The 23,178-nt window shown below is 40.2% G+C and overlaps 1 protein-coding gene and 1 pseudogene across 3 annotated transcripts in view; both read left to right on the top strand.

The window, feature by feature from the left end:
- Nucleotides 1-4,845: 4,845 nt before the first annotated feature.
- On the top strand, nt 4,846-5,559 carry LOC115662377 (pathogenesis-related protein 1-like; annotated as a pseudogene).
- Nucleotides 5,560-12,802: 7,243 nt separating this feature from the next.
- The window catches only part of LOC115665015 (putative receptor-like protein kinase At3g47110), a 55,861-nt gene continuing 45,485 nt past the window's right edge, over nt 12,803-23,178 (top strand). Inside the window, exons 1-2 of one of the 3 annotated variants that reach the window (XM_030590174.2) lie at nt 12,807-15,768; nt 17,099-17,648. In XM_030590174.2, the coding sequence (XP_030446034.2) occupies nt 13,074-15,768; nt 17,099-17,508 (3,105 nt within the window). In that variant the 5' untranslated portion in view covers nt 12,807-13,073 and the 3' untranslated portion in view covers nt 17,509-17,648. Of the gene's footprint in view, nt 15,769-17,098; nt 17,649-23,178 lie in introns of those variants that run through there. The other 2 variants (XM_056303336.1, XM_056303337.1) reach the window with 2 other exon arrangements.

Raw genomic sequence — 23,178 nt, 5'->3', positions numbered from 1 at the left:
GTTGATTGCAAAGGAACTAAACTTTTTAAGAATTGAAAGTTCTAAAATGATTCAAACAGCAGCAATGTTAAAACACAACCTGATCACTAAGTGAACAGCATTCGAGGAACTTGGACTGTACTATCGTCGTGATCTTCACATTAACAAAGCCTGCATCCATACAGCTCTGACTCTTTTTTCTTTTTCGTGAATTCTCTTAATGTAAATTCAATCCAAGCAGTCGGGAAACAAAAAATGGAGTAAATAAGCACTGATTTTGACGCTATGGATGTTCACATAACTCAACCAGAGCCCAAGGACTGTGCCTTCAATTCTACGCGACATTTTTTTTTCTCAGAGAAGAGATTCATCGAATGCTGCAGATCACTCACCTGTCCGTAGTTGAGGATCGCGGCAGGAGTTCGAGCTTGGAATAGCGAGTGAGAGCTCCTCGAGAGAAGTTCTCGCCATCGGTGCAGTTCATTAATTAGCCGGGATCAGATTGAATCCCAACTCGTCCCAATCGACAACGGCATATGCTTGTTCATGACTGCTGTCATAACAAAAAAAAACAGCAGTTCATATTATCTGGACGAGCAATAGGACTCTCCAATCTACAAAACTTTTATAAGATCACCTCTCTACGACTGTCTCGGTATAAGACTACATGTTTCGAGACGTGGTCGGAACTTGGATTAGGTTATAACTAGGCAGTGGAGCTATTGATGGAAGAGGAATCACCAAATTGTTCGGTTATCGGCCGATCTCAGTGTCAGCCAAGGAAACAGACCCGGTACGATGATAGATAATTATAGTTTTTATTATACTAAATGATTTTCTTTTGATAAACTTATATTATACTTATGGATTTATATAAGATAGATGATTTTCATAGATATATAGAGTGCTTGAATTGAGAATCCATTTTAATTGTGTTTTGTGCCGAATGATCAATTTAAACAAACCTAACTATGCGATTTACTTTTTACTATGAACATTTAGTATGAACTTCTACCTTCTCCTTCTCTATCCATGTGAAGAGGGACAATAAGAGAGGTTAATAAGTCATACTCACTGCCAAATGCACACAAAAAAAACACAACGACGACAAAAAAAAACATGTACGTGCAGTGTATATATATCAATGAAATTTTATTTTTCAGAAAATAACCATTTAAGCGCAATAGGCAAAACTGGAATTGGTCGACGACTCAGCTATAGAAGCGCCGAAAGTGAAAAAAAAAATTTCTAGAAGAAGAAAATGTTAAGTGAATCAGATGCATTAACCCAAAATTCGTCTTTACCATTGAATATGGTGGATTCTATATATAAAGAAGGTGGGCCTCACAACATGGGACAATCTAAAAACATCTGGGTTCACACATTCGGTGCGCGCAATAGTCTTCCTTCTCTAGAAGAGAGAGTCGATTGCGCTTAATTTAATCCTTCTTGGTTGATGAGACGACTTATTACAGGGTGTCTTTCGTACAACGCTATTACGTTTAAATGCGAAACGTTTAACATCGACCAAAGAGAAAAATGCAAGACATTTGAATGCTTTGAATATACACATCTAATTATATCACGATTCATTGGACCAACTATTGCATTATCAAGCATAGACTTCTTGTTGAACTCATGTGATCGAATGTTTCAACTATGTTAGGTTGGTACTTTGTATGCACTAAATTGAATCGCACTATTGAAAATGCGGGTCCCATGTGTGCATGTCCAGCGTGGGACTCATTCAATATGACGATTTAGATTCAGTTTAGTACATGCGCTCGGTAACCGAATATTTACCGGTGGGAGATACTATCATTTTCATAATCGCCATCACTTTGACTATTTTCCGCAATTAAGGAGGAAAAAAGAAAGCAGGGGAAAGTATACACGAGAAATCCGTCCGGTGATGCCGCTCTTCCCATCGTTGCTTTCTTCGTCAAAAATGTTGACTTTTCTTGATTCCCACGAGACCAAAGTTTCTTGTAGAGACCGTTTCGTTAGGATTTTACAACAGAGTTGAAAGAATAAGTTGTTGCTGATCTCCGGCAACCTTGCAAATAGACAAAACAGGGGGCAATGTATAAAATCTAGGGGTGTCAAAAACATTCGAACCGAATCGGAAATTTCGGATTTTTTTTTTTCAGTTCGGTTCGGATAATATATTTGGAGAGCAGCTAGCATAATGGTTTGGTTCGGTTGAGTTCAGATCATAAATAAATCCGAACCCCGAAACACAGCAAAAACCCTTCAGTTAGCACTCTTCCTAATGGCCATGGTGGACACCAACATCCTCTCTCCCCACCCCCTCTACCATGGATGAATTGCTATATCCATTCAAGCGAAGTGATTGCATTTATAGCAATTTCAAGATTTTTTTCAAACGACCAATATACATTCTTATGGTGAAATAGACTAGGGGTGTATAAAGAAACTAGGAATCGCCCGGCTCGGCCCAGAACCAGTGGTTCATAAAGGAATCGATTCGGTTCCCAGTTCCAGGTGTGGAACCGCCCATTCGGACCAGATTGGTAATATCGTGTATTCGCATTTTTTTTATTTCATCACCAAGAGCATACCATTCTGCATCAAATTTGGTGGCGATAATGTCAAATATGGGAAATTCGAGCGATGGACGATCTTGGACTTTGGTGGCTGGAGATTTGATTGCATTTGATTATCTATAAAAATTGAAAAAAGTGCAACAAATATGGTCAAAAGATATTTTAATGGAAAGAATTTTGAGGAAAGAAACGTGAATGGGCTGGTGAGATATTTGAATGGAGAGAATTTCAATGGATGAATTTGGGAACAAATTTGACAAGAAAGATTGGTGGCAAGCATTAATCGGTCAACACCAAAAAAGGAAAAGAAAGATCTTTCTTTCCAACTTGCAAGGACAAAATCGCAATTGATGCAGCAATGGAAGAGGGATTTTGATGGACAAAGACCAAGATGGAAAGTTAGTATCAAATGGTACAACTTGGGTGATCTTCTCATTCTCGATCCCTTTTCCAATTCCTCTTCAAACCGTCAGGAGGGGGAAGGCAGCGAACACAGGTGTTGTTAGACTTGCGTCATCAAGATTAGGAATGTCGGGAAGAATTGGGCTAATGCCACCAAAGCAATAATAACGGTGGGCAACTTGCAAAGTGTTAGTCAACGATACCAACAAATCTAATAAGCTAATGGAGGTCCACCGCTACAGGAACTGTCATGGTGGAGCACTAGAAGTCATTGGGTTTGTTGTAGGTGACTCGGCCAGGCAAGGACGTTGCGGCAGGGTGTCGCGTGAAACTTGGTGGGACCGGTTCCACGAAACCAATATACGGTTAACGATTCCAATTTTTCAGAACCGGTCCTTAATGGGTGGATTTTCAATTTTAGGTTGGAAACTGCCCACTCCGACTATGCTCACCCCTCAAATAGGCAACAGTTTTTCAGCGGCGGTGATCTTACTTTGTCTCTTTCCTTATGCACAAATGACATGCATTCTCAGTCAATGCCTAACTATACGGCGAGATGATTAAGGAGATCGAGGTTTTCAACCATCATAAAGTAAATTAGAAGACTATATCAGCTATGTCACCGATATTCATATTTTCTTTTCAGGTTTATATTCAATGAAATCTCTACATAAATGAAAACGGAAATATTTCGAGAGTTCTCTAATAATACATCATTTTCTAGCCTTTTTTTTTTTCTTTCCTAGCTCTTAATAACCCTTGATTTAGGGGAAGTCCATTTTACAAAGCAAGCATTATCGAGAGAAGAACTCGACTTGGGGGCGTGGTGATGATGTGGCATCACGGCAAGGGGATTGGGCTGGCCCACTCGCATTCTAATCCTTGCTAATTTGCATTTACATCAAAACACATAATCTATAACTTTTGTTAAAAATTTTAATGATTCAGTTAGCATTCATTGATATTAATGTACATGTGAAATGTAGACCTAATCATGGATTTGACGACCCACATGCACATCAATAAAACCTACCAATTTGGGTTTTGGGCAAGGCCCCTAGAAGTTCGTACCGAACCTACCCAGTGATAAGGTCTAATTAAATGTATCTTATCAGTTCGTACTTAGGTTTCAACCTCTATATTTGATCTTTCATCTCTTATAGAGTTCATGTGAATGAATGGTCTGCAATATTGTAATTGCCATCTCTAAGAATGGATGAGACCATAATTGACTTGGGGATTGGGACTAGACCCCCTTTTCCCCTCCATATTAGGGCAAGGGGGAGAGCTCAACTAGCTAGTGATGTTAGGAATGTTACCATTGCATAAACATTTTCTTAATTAGATGATGCGATAATACACTTGGAGATAAATCAAAGGGAAATCAAAGTGCGAGGACTCAAAATAAGGTTATAGGCTTCCTTCAATCCACCAATGGAAACTCTATGAATCATTTAATGAAGTGGATTTAATGCATATTCTTAGTACATTTAGCATTTCTCTAGCCTCAATATCTATTCACCATAATTTCAATTGCCGACTATTGCTTTGTCAATGTCTATAATATCTTCGGAGGTAAAGGATTTACAATAAAAGTGTGGAAAGAGAGAAAAGAGTTTCAAGATAACTTACCTTCTAATGTGTCCAATGAATATCTATAGCATAAATTAAAAGAAGAAAAGAAAAAACATATAAGAAGACGAGGGCATCATTGATGATACTACCTTAATTAACGATGTACAGAGTATGAAAATAATCACATCAAGGTGACATTCGTTCATCAATCAATTTGACGGGCAACTCTCTAGTCTTCGTGGCCTGGTTTGAACATTCGACTTTTCCATGCACAGATTTTTCCACACGATCACCCTATAAATACCCTTTTAGCTTTTGCTTATCTCTTCATCAATCAACTAAGATCCTTCCTTCGCCAAATTTCTTTTGGCCTCTCACAACATGAGTTCCCGTATGACAGCTCCTCTACAGCTTATTTTCCTCATCGCACTAACCGTAGCGCTGATCCCTTTGTCCATCGCCCAGGGCTCACCCCAAGACTATGTCGCAGCCCACAATGCGGCCCGTTCTCAGGTAGGAGTGGGCCCGATGGCATGGGACGAGGGCGTGGCTGGCTATGCCAGGGATTACGCTAACAAGCATGCCAGCGATTGCACGTGACTCGTTCATTCAGGTGGACCCTACGGGGAGAATCTCGCATGGGCGTCCCCCGATCTTACTGGCACAGGAGCGGTGAACATGTGGGTCGGGGAAAAGCCCGACTACGACTACAATTCCAACTCATGTGCACCGGGGAAGGTATGTGGCCATTACACTCAGGTGGTGTGGCGCAACTCGGTTCGACTCGGATGCGCAAAGGCCCAATGTGCGACGGGTGGTACTTTGGTCACTTGTAACTACGATCCTCCCGGAAACTACGTAGGCCAAAAGCCTTATTGAATTACAAAAAGTTGTATGTTGGATGACTCACTATTATGTCAAAATAATGCCCCATTATGATGAGGCAAGAGCTTTAGACGCACCAAAATTAAATAACGTCATATGAATGATGAAGGTAAATCTATTTACTGAAGAAAAAGCTAACCTCTTTCAGTAATTATTTTTTCTTTTTCTTTCAATTTCTATTTTTCAAGTGAAGGAATTTCGATCCTTGATCTAACCTCCTCAGCTCTATGCTCTCGAGCACATCACTATCCCATTGAAGCCTCATCATACTGTGAAAGAGAAGCTAAGCATGATCTCTATTACGCATTTTACTCTTGAGTTCAATTGTATTTGCTGTTTCTATTGATTGTATGTAGTACATAGCAATGGCCGTCTGGACCTTATAACGATACGTTCTGGTCAATAAGCTGATCATTCATGGAATCAAGATTAAAATATGGGACCGATATTATTTAATAGTTTGGACTTGGCGGTATATTCGTCGATGGATTTTATGCATTGATGAATTGAACTCCTTTAGTTGACCAAGTTAGTATATAATCTCTAATTAATCAACTAGGTGTCGATAAGCACCGGTCAAAATTGCCTAACTTTGTTTTCTATTTCGATCCATATAGCAGCCTAGTACTCTAGAAAGGTCATAGACTGGTCGCATCTAGAAAGGTCGTGGACTGGTCGCAGCTGGAAAATTCTTCCCCGAGGATTTATGTGCTGGGATAACCACCAAAAATGAATTTTCACTTAGTCTCACATTACGTTGTTTTAAAAATTTAGACACAAGAACACGCCAAAATTGGGGTCGGTGAATTCTGATTTGTGAGTTTTACGCTCGTGGAGTCAGTTGTCGGAATCGATACGACGTTGTTGTATATGACTAGGTGGATGAAAAGATTAATATATAATTTGGAGAAGTGTTGTGTAAGCTCTAGAAATCTTGACTATTGGTTCGGCGTAATAAGTCCGTTCTTTCATTTGGAGAATAAAAAAGAAAGAGCTCAAGACAGAATCGTTCAATCTGTTAAAAATCTTGAAATGATAATTTTTTATTTATTTCATTGGCAAATCTTGATTCTAGCATTCATCCGTAGAACTGCGCATGCATGTTAAAAAAATAATAATCATTGACTTCGTCCTTCGTATGTTAACATGATATTCAATCCGTTTCAGTGAAATTGTTTAATGGAAAATAAGTGACAAGATTGTATTTTTTTGTCTGGTATATCTAGATAAGAAAATCTTGATAAATTTATTTTCTTATTTATTTAGGGCCAAAGTTGAGACGTTACGACCAAGCTCTAGTCTCCGGTAGCCACATTCATCCACGGACAGGCCAATTGTGATTATTTGACCGATGTTGCTAGTCGAGGTAGAAGTAAATTCCAAACATTTACTTCCTATTTCTAAGAGAAAATTATTCTCTCTACACTATAACTATAAGTTTTGATTTCTTTTGCCCCACCCTCGACAAGCAACGGTGGGGGATGGCCGCTGGGCCCCAGCCAGGGGCTAGCGACCCTCGCCGACCGCAAGCAAGGGTCCCGACCCTCCCACCCTCCCCAGATAGAGTGAGGGTCGTCGACCCTCTACATATATTGGTCGGCGACCCTTTTAAAGGTTATTTTTATCTTGATATATTAATCATCTTTACATGTTAGATGGGAGCGGCAAGGGCTGCAGCCTCGCCGCTGCGGCCTTCACCACCTGTCTCACTTTGTCCCTCTTTCCTCCGTCCCCTTCTTGGTTCTTTCTATTTCTTTTCCCTTTTTCTTGTCTCTCCTTGTCTTGCTTGTCTCCACCACAGAAAGGAGACCCAAATAGATTAGCCACCTTAACGAGTCATGAAATCCACTTGACTGTCCAAAGTGGCCCCCCATAGACTTTAGGAATATGAGCAGTGGAATTCCTAAAAGTGTAATCAAGTCCTAAAACTTATCAAATTGGTTAAAATTGAGTCTTTCTATTCACTCCGTCCAATTTGACTAACAAAAAATGCTGACGTGATTTTTTTAAATATTTTTAATATCCTATGCGACGATGATGTGGCTAAAACGATGTTGTTTTGCCAAAATCTAATTTTTAATAAATGTTATTTAAATTCAATTTAAAAATAAGCTAAATTTAAAATAAATAAAAAAGGGACTACCACCCCACCCTCAACAAGCGAGGGTGGGGGATGGCCGCTGGGCCCCAGCCAGGGGCTAGCGACCCTCGCCGACCGTAAGCAAGGGTCCTGACCCTCCCACCCTCCCCAGATAGAGTGAGGGTCGTCGACCCTCGACCAGATCAGCGCGAGGGTCGGCGACCCTCGCTCTATCTGGTGAGGGCTTGCAAGCCCTTGCCTGCGGTTGGCAAGGGTCGCTGGCACTTAGTCGGGTCCTAGCAACCCCCGCCAACCATCCCTTTCCGGCGAGAGTGGGGCGGCAGCGGCAAGGGCTGCAACCTTGCCGTTGCAGCCTTCACCACCTGTCTCACTCCCCCTCTTTTTTTAATTTAGCTTATTTTTTAAATTGAAGTTAAATAAATTTTATATTAAAAATCAAATTTGAGCCAAAACGATGTCGTTTTAGCCTTATTTTCTTGATTTGACCACGTCATCGCCACGTATGAGAGAGATATTATTAAAAAAAGCCAAGTCAATATTTTCCGTTAGTCAAGTTGGACGAAGTTAACAAAAGAATTCGATTATACCAATTTAACAAGTTTTATGACTTAATTTTATTTTATGCAAGTTTTAGGACTAAATTGCACTTTCATGACAAGTTTTAAAACTTCTAGTGAACATATCATAGACTTTAAAACAAGATATAATATGCATGGCTCTTGGCCCGCCACTTTCTATAAATCAAAGAAACCATATAAAATTGTTATTCATTATTCAATTTATGGATTCATTTTTATTTCTTGGGCATTTAAATAATTTACGTAGATATGATACTTTTCAGATGTTCGCTGCACATTATATCTACATGGTGCAATCACGAAATCAACCCGTCTTATCCCAAATCGCATAAATATTTCTTATTAACACAATCTCGTGGTGTCTCGTATGAACGCCGACATGTCATTAGGTGTCAAAATTTCAGCCTGCAAACACTATTAGTGAGCTAACCTCAATGTCGAGTAAGCAAATTATGGACTGAACAAGTAATTGCCCACCTCTTTTTGGGATTACAAATGCTAATGATAGTAAATCACACAAATGATTTTCATCGTCTGCTTACACGACGCATTCAATGCTATGTCCAGTCTTCCCAATCTTCACGTAATGGATGGGGAATATGAGGCACCAATTTGTTCGGTCTTCAGTCTTCGTCTCCATGGCCTTCGATTGACTTTTTCTTGAGCGGGCTTCTTATAAGTTTTCAATCGGACTCATTCCCTTAGTAGAGATCGCGCACTTATTTACTCTCTCAATCCATTTTCAAGCTTTGATCACCAAAGTAGGTCGATGGCCAGTGGCTAGATCGCACACTTTCTGTGGTTTAACACCGTTTACATTCGTAATGGAGGCCAAATGTACTGGAGCGACTAAATTGCCGGAAGAAAAAAAAACGGCGTCGCCGGATCGTACTTTTTTTAAGTCCGGCACGCTCAAGTTCTGCATCCAGGCATTGTGAAGTCGGATCAATGATGGTGAAACTACAATCTCAGGCTATTCATGGCTGTGGGCTCTCTCATTGAAGAAGGAGAGGTCTCATTAAATGTCTCTCTACCCAATAACAGCACTGGAGGTTTTGATAGAACGAGAGGCCATCACGCCACCACCTCTCTCTCACTCCCCACCTACACAGCTTTGAACCATCATCTCTCGGGTCTCAATAATTAGTTAAATGGACTATCAATAATTAGTCAACGGAATTTATTACTATCGTAAAAAAAATTATTCATTAGTCAAAACATTTGTGTTCAGAGTTGAGATATTTTCGTCAATGCATTTTTATAAGTACGAGTAACCGTTTTAAGAAAACATTTTCCCCAATGTCGATTTTTTGCAAAATGAACATGCCCGATAACAGTTTTTTTTTGGGAAAAAAGCCATAAAAAAATCCAAAACTATGCCCAATGTGACATTTTTTTTGGGTGCAAAATGTCAGTATTATAGAACGAATGAAGTACAGCAGCTTAGGGATATCCCCTTGCATTACAAATGGTGCTAATAGTTCCAAAAGATGGAGATAGGAAGTCTCCATATAGTAGCCAATACAACATTTGTTTGAGAAGGTTCAATGTTCACTCTACCTCTTACATTTTTACGCACGTTGGCCAAAATAATATGAATATCAATTGACTTGTTTTGAAACTATTTTCGGTTGCACTCCATCCATATGCCATAAATGGTTGCTAGAAAGGGTACCTTAAGGAGTCTAATCGCCAAATCTTTGCCCTTTGTTGCCCCAATCATCCATTGAAGTTCCTCATTCCATCCTCCCAAAGGACGCCTAATCCCCTGTTGTGCAAGGATACTGCGCCATAAGCTGCCTGTCCACTCACACTGGAAGAATAAATGTGTTCTGTCTTCTATACCGGCCCTACAGAAGTTACACTAGATATCAATTGAGGTCCTCCATTGGACGACGATTTCTACCTTCGTTAGTCTGTTCTACAAATGAGCCAGCCAATAAAATTGTGTTTGCTAATACCGCTGGTCCAAATTAGATCATACCACTCCACAACCGGTCCCGCATGTTTGAGTTCATCATAAATTTCTCGGCAACAGTACCTAGAGCTATGGATAATCGAGGTTAAAACATGTCGTAATTTAAGGAGACATCGCCAACTCCAAGCCATACTGCCCGTAATGTTGATCTGCATAATTGGAGTGCCTCTGCATTTGGTGTTATGAACCAAAGGAAAGAGGATGGACGATTGATGAGGTTCCACAACATGCAGCATAACAATACTTTGTTCCATAATTTCAAATCGAGCAATCCTAATCCTTCTTCCCTTTTAGGTGAGCAAACTACCTGCGATGCCACCTTGTGCGATCCATGATTTGCTGTATTACCTGCCCATAGAAATTGACGGATCCTCTTCTCAACATCGTATATTGTTTGTTTTGGGAGTAAGAACATTTGCATCCAATAGGTGCAGATGGAGATGAGGACCGACTTGGTTAACTGTAGACGCCCTGCATAACTCATATCTTCAGAGTCTATTCCATGAAGATGTCTCCATATGAGAGATATGCTTCTTTATTCCATGACGATGTCAATGCTCTTGTCACCTTTCCTGCACTTTAGAGATCATATATCTTTAGAGTCTTAAAGGGTTTCAAAGACTTTAAAGCTCCGGGTCTAGATGGATTTAAAAGTCTATTCTATAAATGCGCTTGGCCCATCATAGGGCAGGACATCGAAGATGCCATCATGGAATTCTTCTCATCAAAAAGAATGTTGAAATCTATAAATTCCACTTTGATTTCGCTTATACCAAAGGTCCAAAATCCATCCTACCTCAAGGAGTTCAGATCCTTCTCTTGCTATAATATCATATACAAGATCATATCTAAGCTACTCACCGAGCGAATTAGTTGCTTGCTTCCGTCAATCGTTGGCCTTAACCAAACTGCTTTCATCATCGGACGACAGATCGCGGAGAATATTCTATTGTGCCAAGATCTCTTGCACAATTACCATAAGGGAGACAAAGGTAAACGTGTGGCAATAAAGATTGATCTCATGATGGCTTATGACATGGTAAAATGGGATGCAGTTCTTGGGGTTCTTAAAGCTATAGATACACCTCAATACTTGATTGATCTGATATTCGAGTGCATCACTACACCGAGGTTCTCAATGAACTTCAATGGCGAACAGGCTGGCTATTTTAATAGTACTAATGGACTACGCCAAGGTGATCCTCTTTCGTCGTACTTATTTGTCCTGGTCATGGAACTTCTCAATTGAATTATTAGTGCGAAAGTCGCTGCCTTTGCTTTCAAGTATCACTAGCGCTGCAAAACACAACGGATTACTCACTTATGCTGTGCAGATGATTTGTTCTTATTTGCTCATGGAGATGTAGATTCCATCCTTTGCCTTATGGATGCCCTCGACGAATTTGCAGTTCTCACTGGACTGCGGTTTAACCCTGACAAATGCCAAATCTTTTTCTCTTGGTTAAACAAAGATGAGAAGCTCCTTATACTGGACCACACACATTTTTCCACAGGTACCCTCTATATCAGATACTTGGGTGTTCCCCTTGTTACAAGAAGACTTACTCACATAGACTGTAAGAGTCTTACTAACAAGATCTTTAAGAAAATTGAAAGTTGGGGTGTGACACATTTATCCTCAACTTTTTTTTGTAACATTAAAAACCCCAAACTATGCCCACTGTGACACATTTACCCTTAACTTTTTCTTGTGACATAAAAAACCCTCAAACTTGTATCTACTTGACAAATTTACCTTTTGCCAAGGTTTCATCAAATGATTTTTCGGCCAAAATAACGTCATTTTTATTTCACTGAAGCCCGTGGGCATCATCAACAACGTTTGCTTTCCAGCATCTATGTAAGTAGATTTTTAATGGTGCTCATTGAAGGAACCTTGACGGAGGATAAATGTGTCACACAGGTACAAGTTTGGGATTTTTGGTATCACAGAAAAAAATCTAGAATAAATGTGTCATAGTGGACATAGTTTGAGATTTTTGCTGGCTTTTGCCCTTGTTTAAAATGATACTTCATTTAGTTGATTGATTTTGGATGTACCGGCAGAGTAACGATTAAATATCGAACAAACCATTATATATATATATATATATATATATATATATATATATATATATTATGCATTTTTAAGTGATTAAAATATACAACCTACGAGAGCCTAAATTACGACTTATTATGATTTAATTATATTCATTCCAAACTTATGCTAATTCTGACGGAGTGCTCCACATAAGTTGAGTTAAACAATAGTTTACCTGGAAAATCATCAATACTACCCTACCGTACTTGCTGCATGCGCTCAAGATTGAACATGAAAGGGAAAAAGAAAAACAGACACAAAATAATATTACGACAAGAGGAGAGAGAGAGAGAGAGAGAGAGAGTGAGAATAGATGGGAGTGATGCCAAGTCGTTCTCCATAGGCTTCCTTATCTAATATCTAACCAGGAAAGGGGAATTAATATTGCTTCTGAAAAAAAAAAACTTAGTTGATTGAGAAAGATTTTTGGTGGAAAATCGTTTTCAAGGAAAATGACTAGTTCTCTCAACGGCGTATTTAAAAGTGAGACGGAAAAAGCTTCCCGATGTTTGGATCTTACTTTCAAAAGTTATTCTCTCCATTGTAACTATATTTTGCTCCAAATATAAGATACTAAGTTGATATTGGAATAACAATATGCCACATTATTTATCTTGCGAAATTTATAAAATAGCCTTAGTGTGTCTAAAATATTAATAACAATATTCGTTTATGTTGCCACACTTTACACCCTATAATTTCTATTGTTTCATGGGCTTCAAAGCATAGAGTGTACGTTCTTTGAAACCGCAGAGTACGTCCATATATCTTCAAGATAAACGATGTAAGATTGAGGACCACAGAAAGTTCGGTTAAGTCTATAGTACTTCCCTTAGTGGAATCAGTCAATAATTGAATTGTGCGCAGGACCGAGGTGTTAAATGCAGCTAAGACTGAAAGTGGATCAATGATGGAGATGGGGAAACTACTGTTTCTTATGCTCAACTTTGCCCTCTTGTGGTGGTGCAGCTCAATCCCTAGCCCTGGCGCTTGCTCGCAAAACCAAACAGATCGGCTCGCGTTAACATCCTTCAGAAACGCTATAGACGAAGATCCATTTGGAGTCTTGAGCTCTTGGAACGATTCTACCAATCACTGTGAGTGGCAAGGTATTTTGTGCAGCAAAAGACATCCTGGGAGGGTCACGTCCCTTTTCCTGGGATCACAAGGCTTGGGAGGCTTCCTATCTCCTCACATAGGTAACCTCTCTTTCCTGAGGGACATGGATTTGCAAAACAACAGCTTCCACGGTGAAATCCCATCACAGATCGGCAACTTGCTTCGGCTCCGTCATCTCATACTTGAGAAAAACTCATTTGGCGGGTCGATACCTTCCAATCTTTCCCTCTGCTCGAACCTCAGGATCCTAAATCTCATGGAAAACCAACTTGTGGAGGGAATTCATGCCAATCTTGGTTCTTTACCAAGGCTTAAAGGCTTGGGCTTGTCTATGAACAGTCTTGTAGGTCCTATTCCTCCGTCAATCGGAAATCTCTCGCTGCTACAATATCTCTCCCTGGAAATAAATTCGTTGCATGGAGAAATACCTAAGGAATTGTCCAAACTCGAGAGGTTGGTAATGTTCCAACTATCATCCAACAAACTAACCGGTGAGATTCCACCAGGGATTTTTAACATCTCTGGCCTTTCAGTCTTCTCTGTTGTTGAGAACCAGTTATGGGGAAGCTTTCCCTCTGATATCGGCACCACTCTTCCTTCTCTCTATTTCCTTGGAGCCGCCTCTAACATGCTCACTGGGACAATTCCGCCGTCCTTAACGAATGCCACAGGCCTTCAGGAAGTTTACCTTGCCAATAATAGTTTCCATGGGCCCATACCGAAAAATCTCGGAAGGCTAGAGGGCCTCACCTTTATAGTGTTGGCTGATAACCAGTTGCAGGATGACTTAAGCTTTATTTCTTCTTTAGCTAATTGTTCCAACTTACAAGTTATCGAAGTGGGTTCGAACTTGATTCACGGATCGTTGCCGAGATCCATCTCCAATCTCTCCACCATCATTGAAGAAATTTCATTGTCAGGGAATCGGATCCATGGAACTATTCCTTTAGCCCTCGGCAATCTCTTCAACTTGTCTGAGTTGTATTTATCGAATAATTTTCTAACCGATCGCATTCCCAATTCCATCGGAGCACTTTACAGCTTGCAAGAACTTGATTTGAGTGGAAACATGTTTACGGGAGAGATACCGTTTTCAATTGGTAACATGACGTTGTTAAATAGCCTTCACCTTCAATCCAACAATTTCCAAGGCTACATACCACAAAGCCTCGGCAACTGCAAGCAACTAATCAAGCTCGAGCTATCAAACAACAATCTAAGTGGCTTGATTCCGATGGAAGTCTTGGTTCTTTCTTCGTTGTCGATCATCTTCAATTTAGCGCATAATAATTTAAGTGGATCTCTTCCATTGCAAGTTGGGTCTCTAATAAATCTCGGCGAATTAGATCTGTCATACAATAGATTGACCGGCTTAATTCCGGCCTCCATCGGCGGCTGCTTGAGATTGGAACGGCTTCACTTAGAAGCTAATTCTTTTCATGGTCAAATCCCCCAAGCTTTACACGCATTACGGGGTCTAGAAGAGCTGGATCTTTCCAATAATAATTTTTCTGGTCCAATCCCGAGCTTTCTTGCAGAGCTCTCACTGCTCAAGTACTTGAATATCTCCTTCAATGAACTAGAAGGGCAAGTCCCAGAGGGTGGAGTTTTTCTTAATGCAAGTGCTGTATCTGTTTCTAGAAATGGGGGCCTCTGTGGAGGTGCTCCAGGTCTGAAGCTTCCTCTTTGTAAATCACCAAGCTCTAACATGTCTTCTTCAACCAAGGCCATAGTGATATCTGTGGTAGCTGTCAGTTTATCATGTGTAGCTTTGTTGTTCTTGTCTATCTTCCGTTTCCACAAAAAGAAGCATACGAGAACCGATGCCTTGACGTCATTATCCTTCGAGCAGCAATTCTTGAGGATTTCTTATGAAGTACTCTTGAGAGTTACTGATAGATTCTCCGAGACCAACTTGATTGGTAAAGGGAGATATGGCACGGTTTATAAAGGGATTCTTGACGGCGGTGCCACTATGGCAGTGAAGGTGCTCAATTTAACACAAAGAGGTGCTTCAAGGAGCTTTGTCTCAGAATGTCGAACACTAGGAACCATTAGACACCGAAACCTCGTGAAGATACTAAGCGTCTGTTCGAGCGTCGACTTTCATGGCAATGACTTCAAAGCTCTTATATACGAGTTCATGGCTAATGGGAGCTTGGAGGAGTGGCTGCACCCTAGGACCATAGGACGAGATGATGAGCGTAGCGAATCAAGAAATCTGAGACTAGTGCAGAGGTTAAACATCGCCATTGACATAGCTTCCGCGATCGAATATCTCCACACAGGTTGTTTTCCAGCAATCGTCCATGGAGATCTAAAGCCGAGTAATGTGCTTCTGGACAACAACATGGTGGCTCGAGTTGGAGATTTTGGCCTTGCAAAAATCATTTCCACAATGACTGCCGAAGCCGCAGGGGTTCAGGACCAGGGCAGTTCAACTTCAACAGCAGTCAAAGGATCCATTGGTTACGTGCCTCCTGGTAAGCAAACAAATTCTCTCATGCTTCTTCATTGGCTTCACATTTCAAAGTCTATCTTGAGGATACGTTGTTTTATGAAAAAATAAGTGACAAGTGATGACAAAGTTCAAGGAAGGAAAGAGAGATTCTAATACGAATAAAATTCTCATGAGGCAACATATATTTTCTGTTGTTTGAATCGGTCATCTTTTCTTGATTAGTTTTCGGTTCGGACCTGGCTTGTAAGCAACGTAAGCGATCTCTTACGTTAAAAGTGTTGAATAAACCATAATCCTTTATGTTATGTAGTCCTTTGTATGCTCTGAGAGCTCTTTCTCATAACACAATTTCCCCTTTCTCCTATTAATAATCTTTTGCAAAAAAAGAACATTCATAGCTTTGTGTACAAAAAGAATAATCCTAGCATCTCGTAATCATAATTTAAATCAACATGAGAATATAGCAATGCAATTTTGATTAATAAATGGAAATATTTTGAGTGAAAACTTGTTAATCTTTGTCACTAAACAACCGATTAAGCGTATCGTATCATTTTGTATTCGCATTTTCTTCCTATAATTCGTATTTTATCTCATATTATGTTCATACTATGAAATTGGACTGTGTCTAATATCGTCATAGAATCAATTACAATATGAGAAATTGATGAGAACTTTTGATTCTTTCGTAGTATGACTTGACATGATGGCTGGACAATAGGTTATTGACTCCTTACCGTGGACTGTTTCCTGTTGACTTGACCTGTAACTCTATATTTGAAAGGTATGTTTAGATGACATGAAATTCAAGTCAAAAGACCATGGGCTCTATTTAACTTTCACTCTCCCAAAACTTCAAGAAATAGTCAAGTTTAGAGCATATTAACACAAAATATAGTTAAATATAAATCCATCTACCATATCCATCAAATCTGATGATTCAAATTTGATTCAATATATCTATAGTAAGTTCATTAAATAATTTCCCCCCTGGCCTTTCCCATATATATTCTTCTTTTTTGTTTTCATACTTACCCCACTTAGGGACAAACTCAATCCTAACGTTTAGTCAATTTGTTTAGGAAACATGTCGCAATTTTTTGGTGCACTAAGTTGTTTTGGAGATAGAAAAGACCATATGCTATTACTGATCTTTGGTGCACTTTGTAATTTGATGACATCCAATATCCTAAAATGTCATTTACCTGCAGTTGATGCTTTCCGACTAAAATCCAATAATCTTTTTTGAAATATAAAATACCGTATGATTTAGGATTTTCTTTTCTATATAATTATTTATGAGAAAAAGTATAGTGTGTATCCCTATTTAATGTCTTAATGAAAATTTTCAGAATATGGCATGGGACATAAAGCTTCCACACTTGGGGATGCGTACAGTTATGGCATTTTATTATTGGAGATGTTCACTGGGAAGAGACCCACTGAAAAGGCCTTTGGGCCCCATTTTAACCTTCATAGCTTTGTCCAAATGGCTCTTCCCCACCTAGCAACGGATGTCATGGACTTGAGGCTTTTCAGTGAAGCTGGTGATCAACAACAGGAGATAATGATTCAACATTGCACGGCTTCCATGTTAAAAGTTGGAGTTGCATGCTCGATGGAATCACCGCGAGACCGGATGGACGTGACCGAGGCGATCAAGGAATTATATTCGATCAAGGCGAGTTACGAAACCAAACAGAGGAGTATAGGATGTAACAAAGTTAATTTGTCGTTTATTTTGGGACACTTTCACTATTAGAATGGCATGTATATTTCTCTAAGTAATGTACCTACCCATACCTATTATCCATAATTGTTTATTTACATCAATATATATAATATATATCATACAAAGTGGATGTACGGAGTTAGAGTCTCCCTATTTCCACCGAGTAACCACGTAAAATTTGATGAATTTGCTTATGTGCACGATTCTCTTCATTTCCCGTGCCACTGTATACGATATGATCAATCCATTGCCTGGGTTACGTGATCAATTAATAATCCGCAATTTAATGGCATGTTGCCACTTCGTTTGGGAAAATTTAATGATGGGAGGCTGTCGAGTTGGTCAAGATTCAACATCAAACTATATTACACATGATGCTTGTGATGTTAAATCCTAGTGTGCAGATGCGATTTTAGGAAGGTTAGTGTCGCGACCTTCCCATCCCGATCGGGGAGAAATATATGTCTATAGGTAGGCATTTATCAGTGGACTTGAACATCGGTTGATTTGTTCAAAGGACAAACCAAAAGGCTCATCAATCCAAGGACGGAGGCACTCCCTAACGTCATACCTCGTGCGATGTGGTTTTCCAATTCTATGAATTCAATAGGAGTCACCACCAGCCATTATCAAGGGTTGGCTAGAAACCCGAATCGAGACGTGGGAGTATCGTCACGATAGGTACGCAACCAGAGATTTTAAAGATTGAGGACTTGATTACACTCTAACTAATGCCCTTTCGGTACCTAAACTTGACTATTTGTTAACTAACGCGTCAGGGGAGCCTAACGAAAATCCTAAAGTTCATCCTATCCATGCTAAAAATGGAAAATAGCAACCATATATTAAAAGTGTGCAATCAAATAATCATAATAAAAGTATGCAACTAGCGCCCTAACATTGTCTCTAAAAAAAGGGCAATCAAAAATCCTATGGTACTTATTCAATTTTTTGACACAATTTTCGAAGGTTTTCACATTTTTTCTATTTTTTATACTAAGTCTAGAATAAAATTAACACTAAGATCTAATGAAATTAACCCAAAAACTAATTTCTAAACCTTTCCCAATTTTTCTGGATTTTTCAGAATTTTTTACTATTTTTTAATTTCTTAATATTTCTTAATATTTTAATATTTTTAGGTTAATACTTACAAACTCCTTAAACCCAGGTACACGTGTGATAATTTTATCCGAACTTTTTTACCACCAAAACCCAAACTGCAGACACGTGTGACAATTTTACCCCGAATTTTTTTTTTACCTCGAAGGTACCCAAAAATCCCAAACCTGGTACTGTGACAATTTTACCTCGAACATACCACAAAAAACCCAAACCCAGTACATGTGACAATTTTACCCTCGAACTAAAATTTTAATATTTTTTTTTATTTTTCGAATTTTTATTAATTATTTTGTTTTTCTTTTCTTTTTTTTTTTCTTCATCTTCAACCTTTGGCCGGACGCACAGCGGCGGCCCGGCGAGGCGGCGAGTCGGCCGCCGCCGGCAGCAGGCCTCTCGCCGGCGTCGGGCGACCTCGCCGAGTCGGGCGGGGCGCCTCGCCGGATGGCGAGGGCGACCTCGCTGCGTCGGGCGAGGGCGCCTCGCCGATCCGGCGAGGGCGACCCTCGCCGCGCGGCCGCCTCGCCCGCTTAGGCGAGGTCAACCTCGCCGGCTCGCGAGGGCGCCTCGCCGGCGTCGGGAGAGCCGTCCTCGCCCGACGACGGCGAGCCGACCCGCCTGGGCGGGACGAGACGCCGCCGGACGCCGGCGAGGGCCGACGTCGCTTGGGCGGGCAAGGACAACCCTCGTCCTACGCCGGTGAGGGCGACCCTCGCCGGCGGCGAGGTCGAGCCTCGCGCAGGCCGGCGGGGCCGACCTCACTTACTTACGCCTCTAGCGGTCGCTGGACCGCGACCGGCCGAGAAGGTTGAAGATGAAGAAAAAAAGAAAGAAAAGAAAAGAAAAAATAAAAAATTCGAAAAATAAAAAATAATATTAAAAAATTATTAGTTCGGGGTAAAATATCATGTGAATACCAATTGAGTTTTTCAGTGTCAAAAAATAGTTTAGAGTAAATTTGTCACGGTTTACTGATTTGGAGTAAAATTGTCACGTATACTAATTTGGGATTTTGGTGGTAAAAAGTTTTGGTAAAATTGTCCAAATACAGTTGAGGTTTTTAGTGGTAAAAAAAAGCTCGGGTAAAATCACAACGTATGGTTTAGGATTTTTGGTAATATTAACCCTATTTTTTAATTACCAATAAATAAAAAAGGACTACGGACCGGGCCAGTGGACACGGTTCGATTCACCGATCCGACCCAGCTAGATTATACCCCAATTTTATATTTCTTTTCCCTTTTTCTTATATTTCTTTTTCTATTTCCCTTTTACTGTTCACCTTCTCCTTCCTGCTGGCTCTCTCTTACGCTTTGCTCACCGTGGACTGCTTCTCGCCCTCCGACCGTCGACGAGTGCCGCCAACACCAACGACCGACGCCGGGCTCATACACTCACCGTCGGCCACCACACCCACCGAACCGCCGACTAACTCCGGCCACAAAACGACACCGGCGACCAAAACTCATTTTCCGGCCATCCAACTTTCGGCCCCAACCACAGACTCTAAGTCTGAACAAAAAAGCATAGACACACATGAAACAGGGATACAGGGCTAACGGTTGCGGCCTCAAACCACGAGCACATCTCCGGTGAGGGGAATAGATCTCCGGCAAGAGAATACGTACATGCGGCAGACTCGGACAAAGTGCGAACCATGGCATAAAAGCAAAGGAAAATCGTCAAGTCAGTCATGAAACATTGATTCAAGCGCAAACAAGGTATAAAACGTAGATAACAAGAACAGATTTTGGTGGCAATAGTCTCGGCCTTCACTCGGGCATTTTGTCAAACTGGAGGAGTGCTAGTTCAAACAGAGGTCTAAGGCTGAGATTCAAGGCGATTTCTGGCTCAAACATGAAGTGCAAAGACCTAAAGACCATATTTCGTCACAAGTTCATCTTAGTTTGCAATGAAACGCTAAAAGAAACGTAATCTGATTCGGCGTTTTAAAACCAATGTGGTTTCGTTAGGACATTTTATCAAACATGTGGTGGTCAACTAAGAAAGGGAACTACATGACTCATTTTGACGAGGTTCATGGCGTTTTGTTCGACATGTGACGCTCGAAACCGCTTCTTTGAGTATAAAACAGGTGCTATCCTCCATTGGTGGAGTCGAGCAATCACCGAATAGACTCGGTGTGCCCGGCACCCGAGAGGCAGGGGAGGGGGACCAAAAACAGGGGAAGACGATGAAGACCTAACTGGTTCGGGGCTGACCGGGATGAAGCGCGGCGGCTGGAGGCTCGACGGGGACCGACGGCAACTCAGATGGACGACCGGCGAACGAGTAAAGCTCTCCCTTTTTCGATTCACTCTCAAACTCTCTCTTGGTCCGTCTCTCCTTTTTTTTGTCGCTTCCGCTTCCCCTCCGTAAGCACCGTGAGAGAGGAGAGGATAGAGAAGGAAAATGAGGCATGGGCCAAGATTAAACAAAATAAGGGAAAGAAATGGGCCAGGGAAAGAAAGGAAGTGAGAGGGCTCAGGAGGGGCGGCCCGATTCTTTCTTCTTCTTTTTTTGAAAATTTTTAATTCCTTTATTATTTTTTATAATAAAAAAGAAAAATACGTTCTAATAGACCCTATTAATGAAGATTCACCTAATGTTTATATATTACGCAATTTAGTGAGAATATTTTTATTTAGGGGTTAAAAATTAATTCCTAATTTTCGTGCAATTAAATTTTAAATGACTAGACAAAATTTATGTGTCAACAGTTAGGTGTGTGCAATGAACTCCGTAGATAAAGAAAAAAATCATCTCATTTGCATATATGCAACAACTCTAACATCCGGCATGGAGCTGTCCTAACACGTCGATGATCGTTGTGGTCAAGCCGTGGTCGAGCCATCACAGTGGCTGGCCATTGCCATTGCCTCGAAATCGGCCTCTCTCTCTCTCTCTCTCTCTCTCTCTCTCTCTCTCTCTCTCTCTCTCTCTCTCTCTCTCTCTCTCTTCACACGCTTATGCACTAGACCGTAACCTCACCATGGGATGAGCTCGAGACCAACTCTTGATGTCACACTTAACCATGATCAGTTGGCGACCAAGCCTTGATCGAAGAGTTACGCAACGTAGCCATCGAAATTCAATGTCAGGGGAAATGTTGCCGACACCAGCGGCAACCGTGTTTGGTTCCTACGGCAAACTAAATTTTATTTTTTGAGGTTTGGGGGAATTTTTGTTCGATTTTCTTTACTAATATAATAGCTAAAACGATATGTTATAAATAAGTTTGTGGGAATTTCATTTTTGGTCATTATAGTTCAGAGACTCTCGTTTTTGGTCCTTATTGTTTATACAGTTATAATTTTATTACTCTCCCGCAACAATTTAAGTCATTCCATCAAACTTCCGTTCAAAAATTGCCGGAAATTGCTGAGCCAACAACAAATATTGACAAATGGTGCCTATTTTACAATCTCTAAAATTTTTTTAATTTTGATCTCTGTACTTTTGAAGTGTTTGAATTTAGTCCATGTACTTTGTTTTCGCCACAATAGTAGCCCTCCTACCATTGATTGATGAAATTTCAACTACGATTTTTTACATTTCCATTCCAAATAAGACTAAAATGACGTGTGTTTGAGTTTTTGTAGTTAATATTGATGGTTGTATTAGTAATAATTGCGGAAACTATTCTTGAGTCATTCAATATCAGGGGCTGGGATTGAAACAGAAGAATTCCTATGAGCTATCTAAAATTTTTCGCTTATCTGGAAAAGAGTTTAAGTTACTGTACATTGTTAGAAATATTTAATTCGAAATTAGAATGTATGAGATATTTAAGGAAAATAATAAGAGTTGAGTTCTGTAGACCAATTGAAATTGTCATTTCATTCATTCCTATAGCCTGCATTTGGTGGTCCGCACTATCTAGTCGAACAGATTAAATAAAAGGATTTAGATAGGATGAGATAAAGTTTTGTATATTGCACTTTTTTTTTTGTAAATACAGAATCATAACAGCAAACGCCTATTTATACAAGTCTCGCACCTCCCTTTCATTTTTTTTTTCATTGCTGTCATTGAAGAGGTAGCTCTCAAATTGATCCAGAAATCAAATCAATTTTGTACACATTTCTCATACACGCTTGCGACATCACTTGATAGCACTTACCACCATTACAACCTAGCCTTCCAAAGGAAGAAATCGAGTCTAGTTCTTCATGATACCACTCAGCAGCCCACGTCTCTATGTCCAGCACAATATTGACAAGCAGTTCTCCATGAAAACGAGCTCGAATCAAGCTAGGACTTGTTAATTCTTACCGTGATTGATGTCCTCACTCTCCATACCAATTTATTCTTCAATCTCCTCATACCTGAAGCATCGACTTGCTTCACAAACATGACAAAATGTAGCTTCATATAACCATGAAAACCCCAAAATCTTCTTCTCTGTATGTCCCTCTTTCCTCCGTCCCCTTCTTAGTTCTTCCTGTTTATTTTTCCTTTTTCTTCTCTCTACCTTGTATTGCTCGTCTCCACCACAACAAGGAGGCCCAAAAAGATTAGCCACCTTAATGAGTCATTAAATCCCATTAACTATTCAGGTGTCCACCATAGACTTTA

The sequence above is a fragment of the Syzygium oleosum genome, unplaced genomic scaffold (genome assembly GCF_021117445.2).
Source record: "Syzygium oleosum isolate NSW1041296 unplaced genomic scaffold, Sole_v2.1 Sole_v2.27, whole genome shotgun sequence".
NCBI lineage: Eukaryota > Viridiplantae > Streptophyta > Magnoliopsida > Myrtales > Myrtaceae > Syzygium > Syzygium oleosum.
The sequence above is the reverse complement of the archived record's forward strand: the minus strand, read 5'-3'. Positions and strand labels throughout refer to the sequence as shown.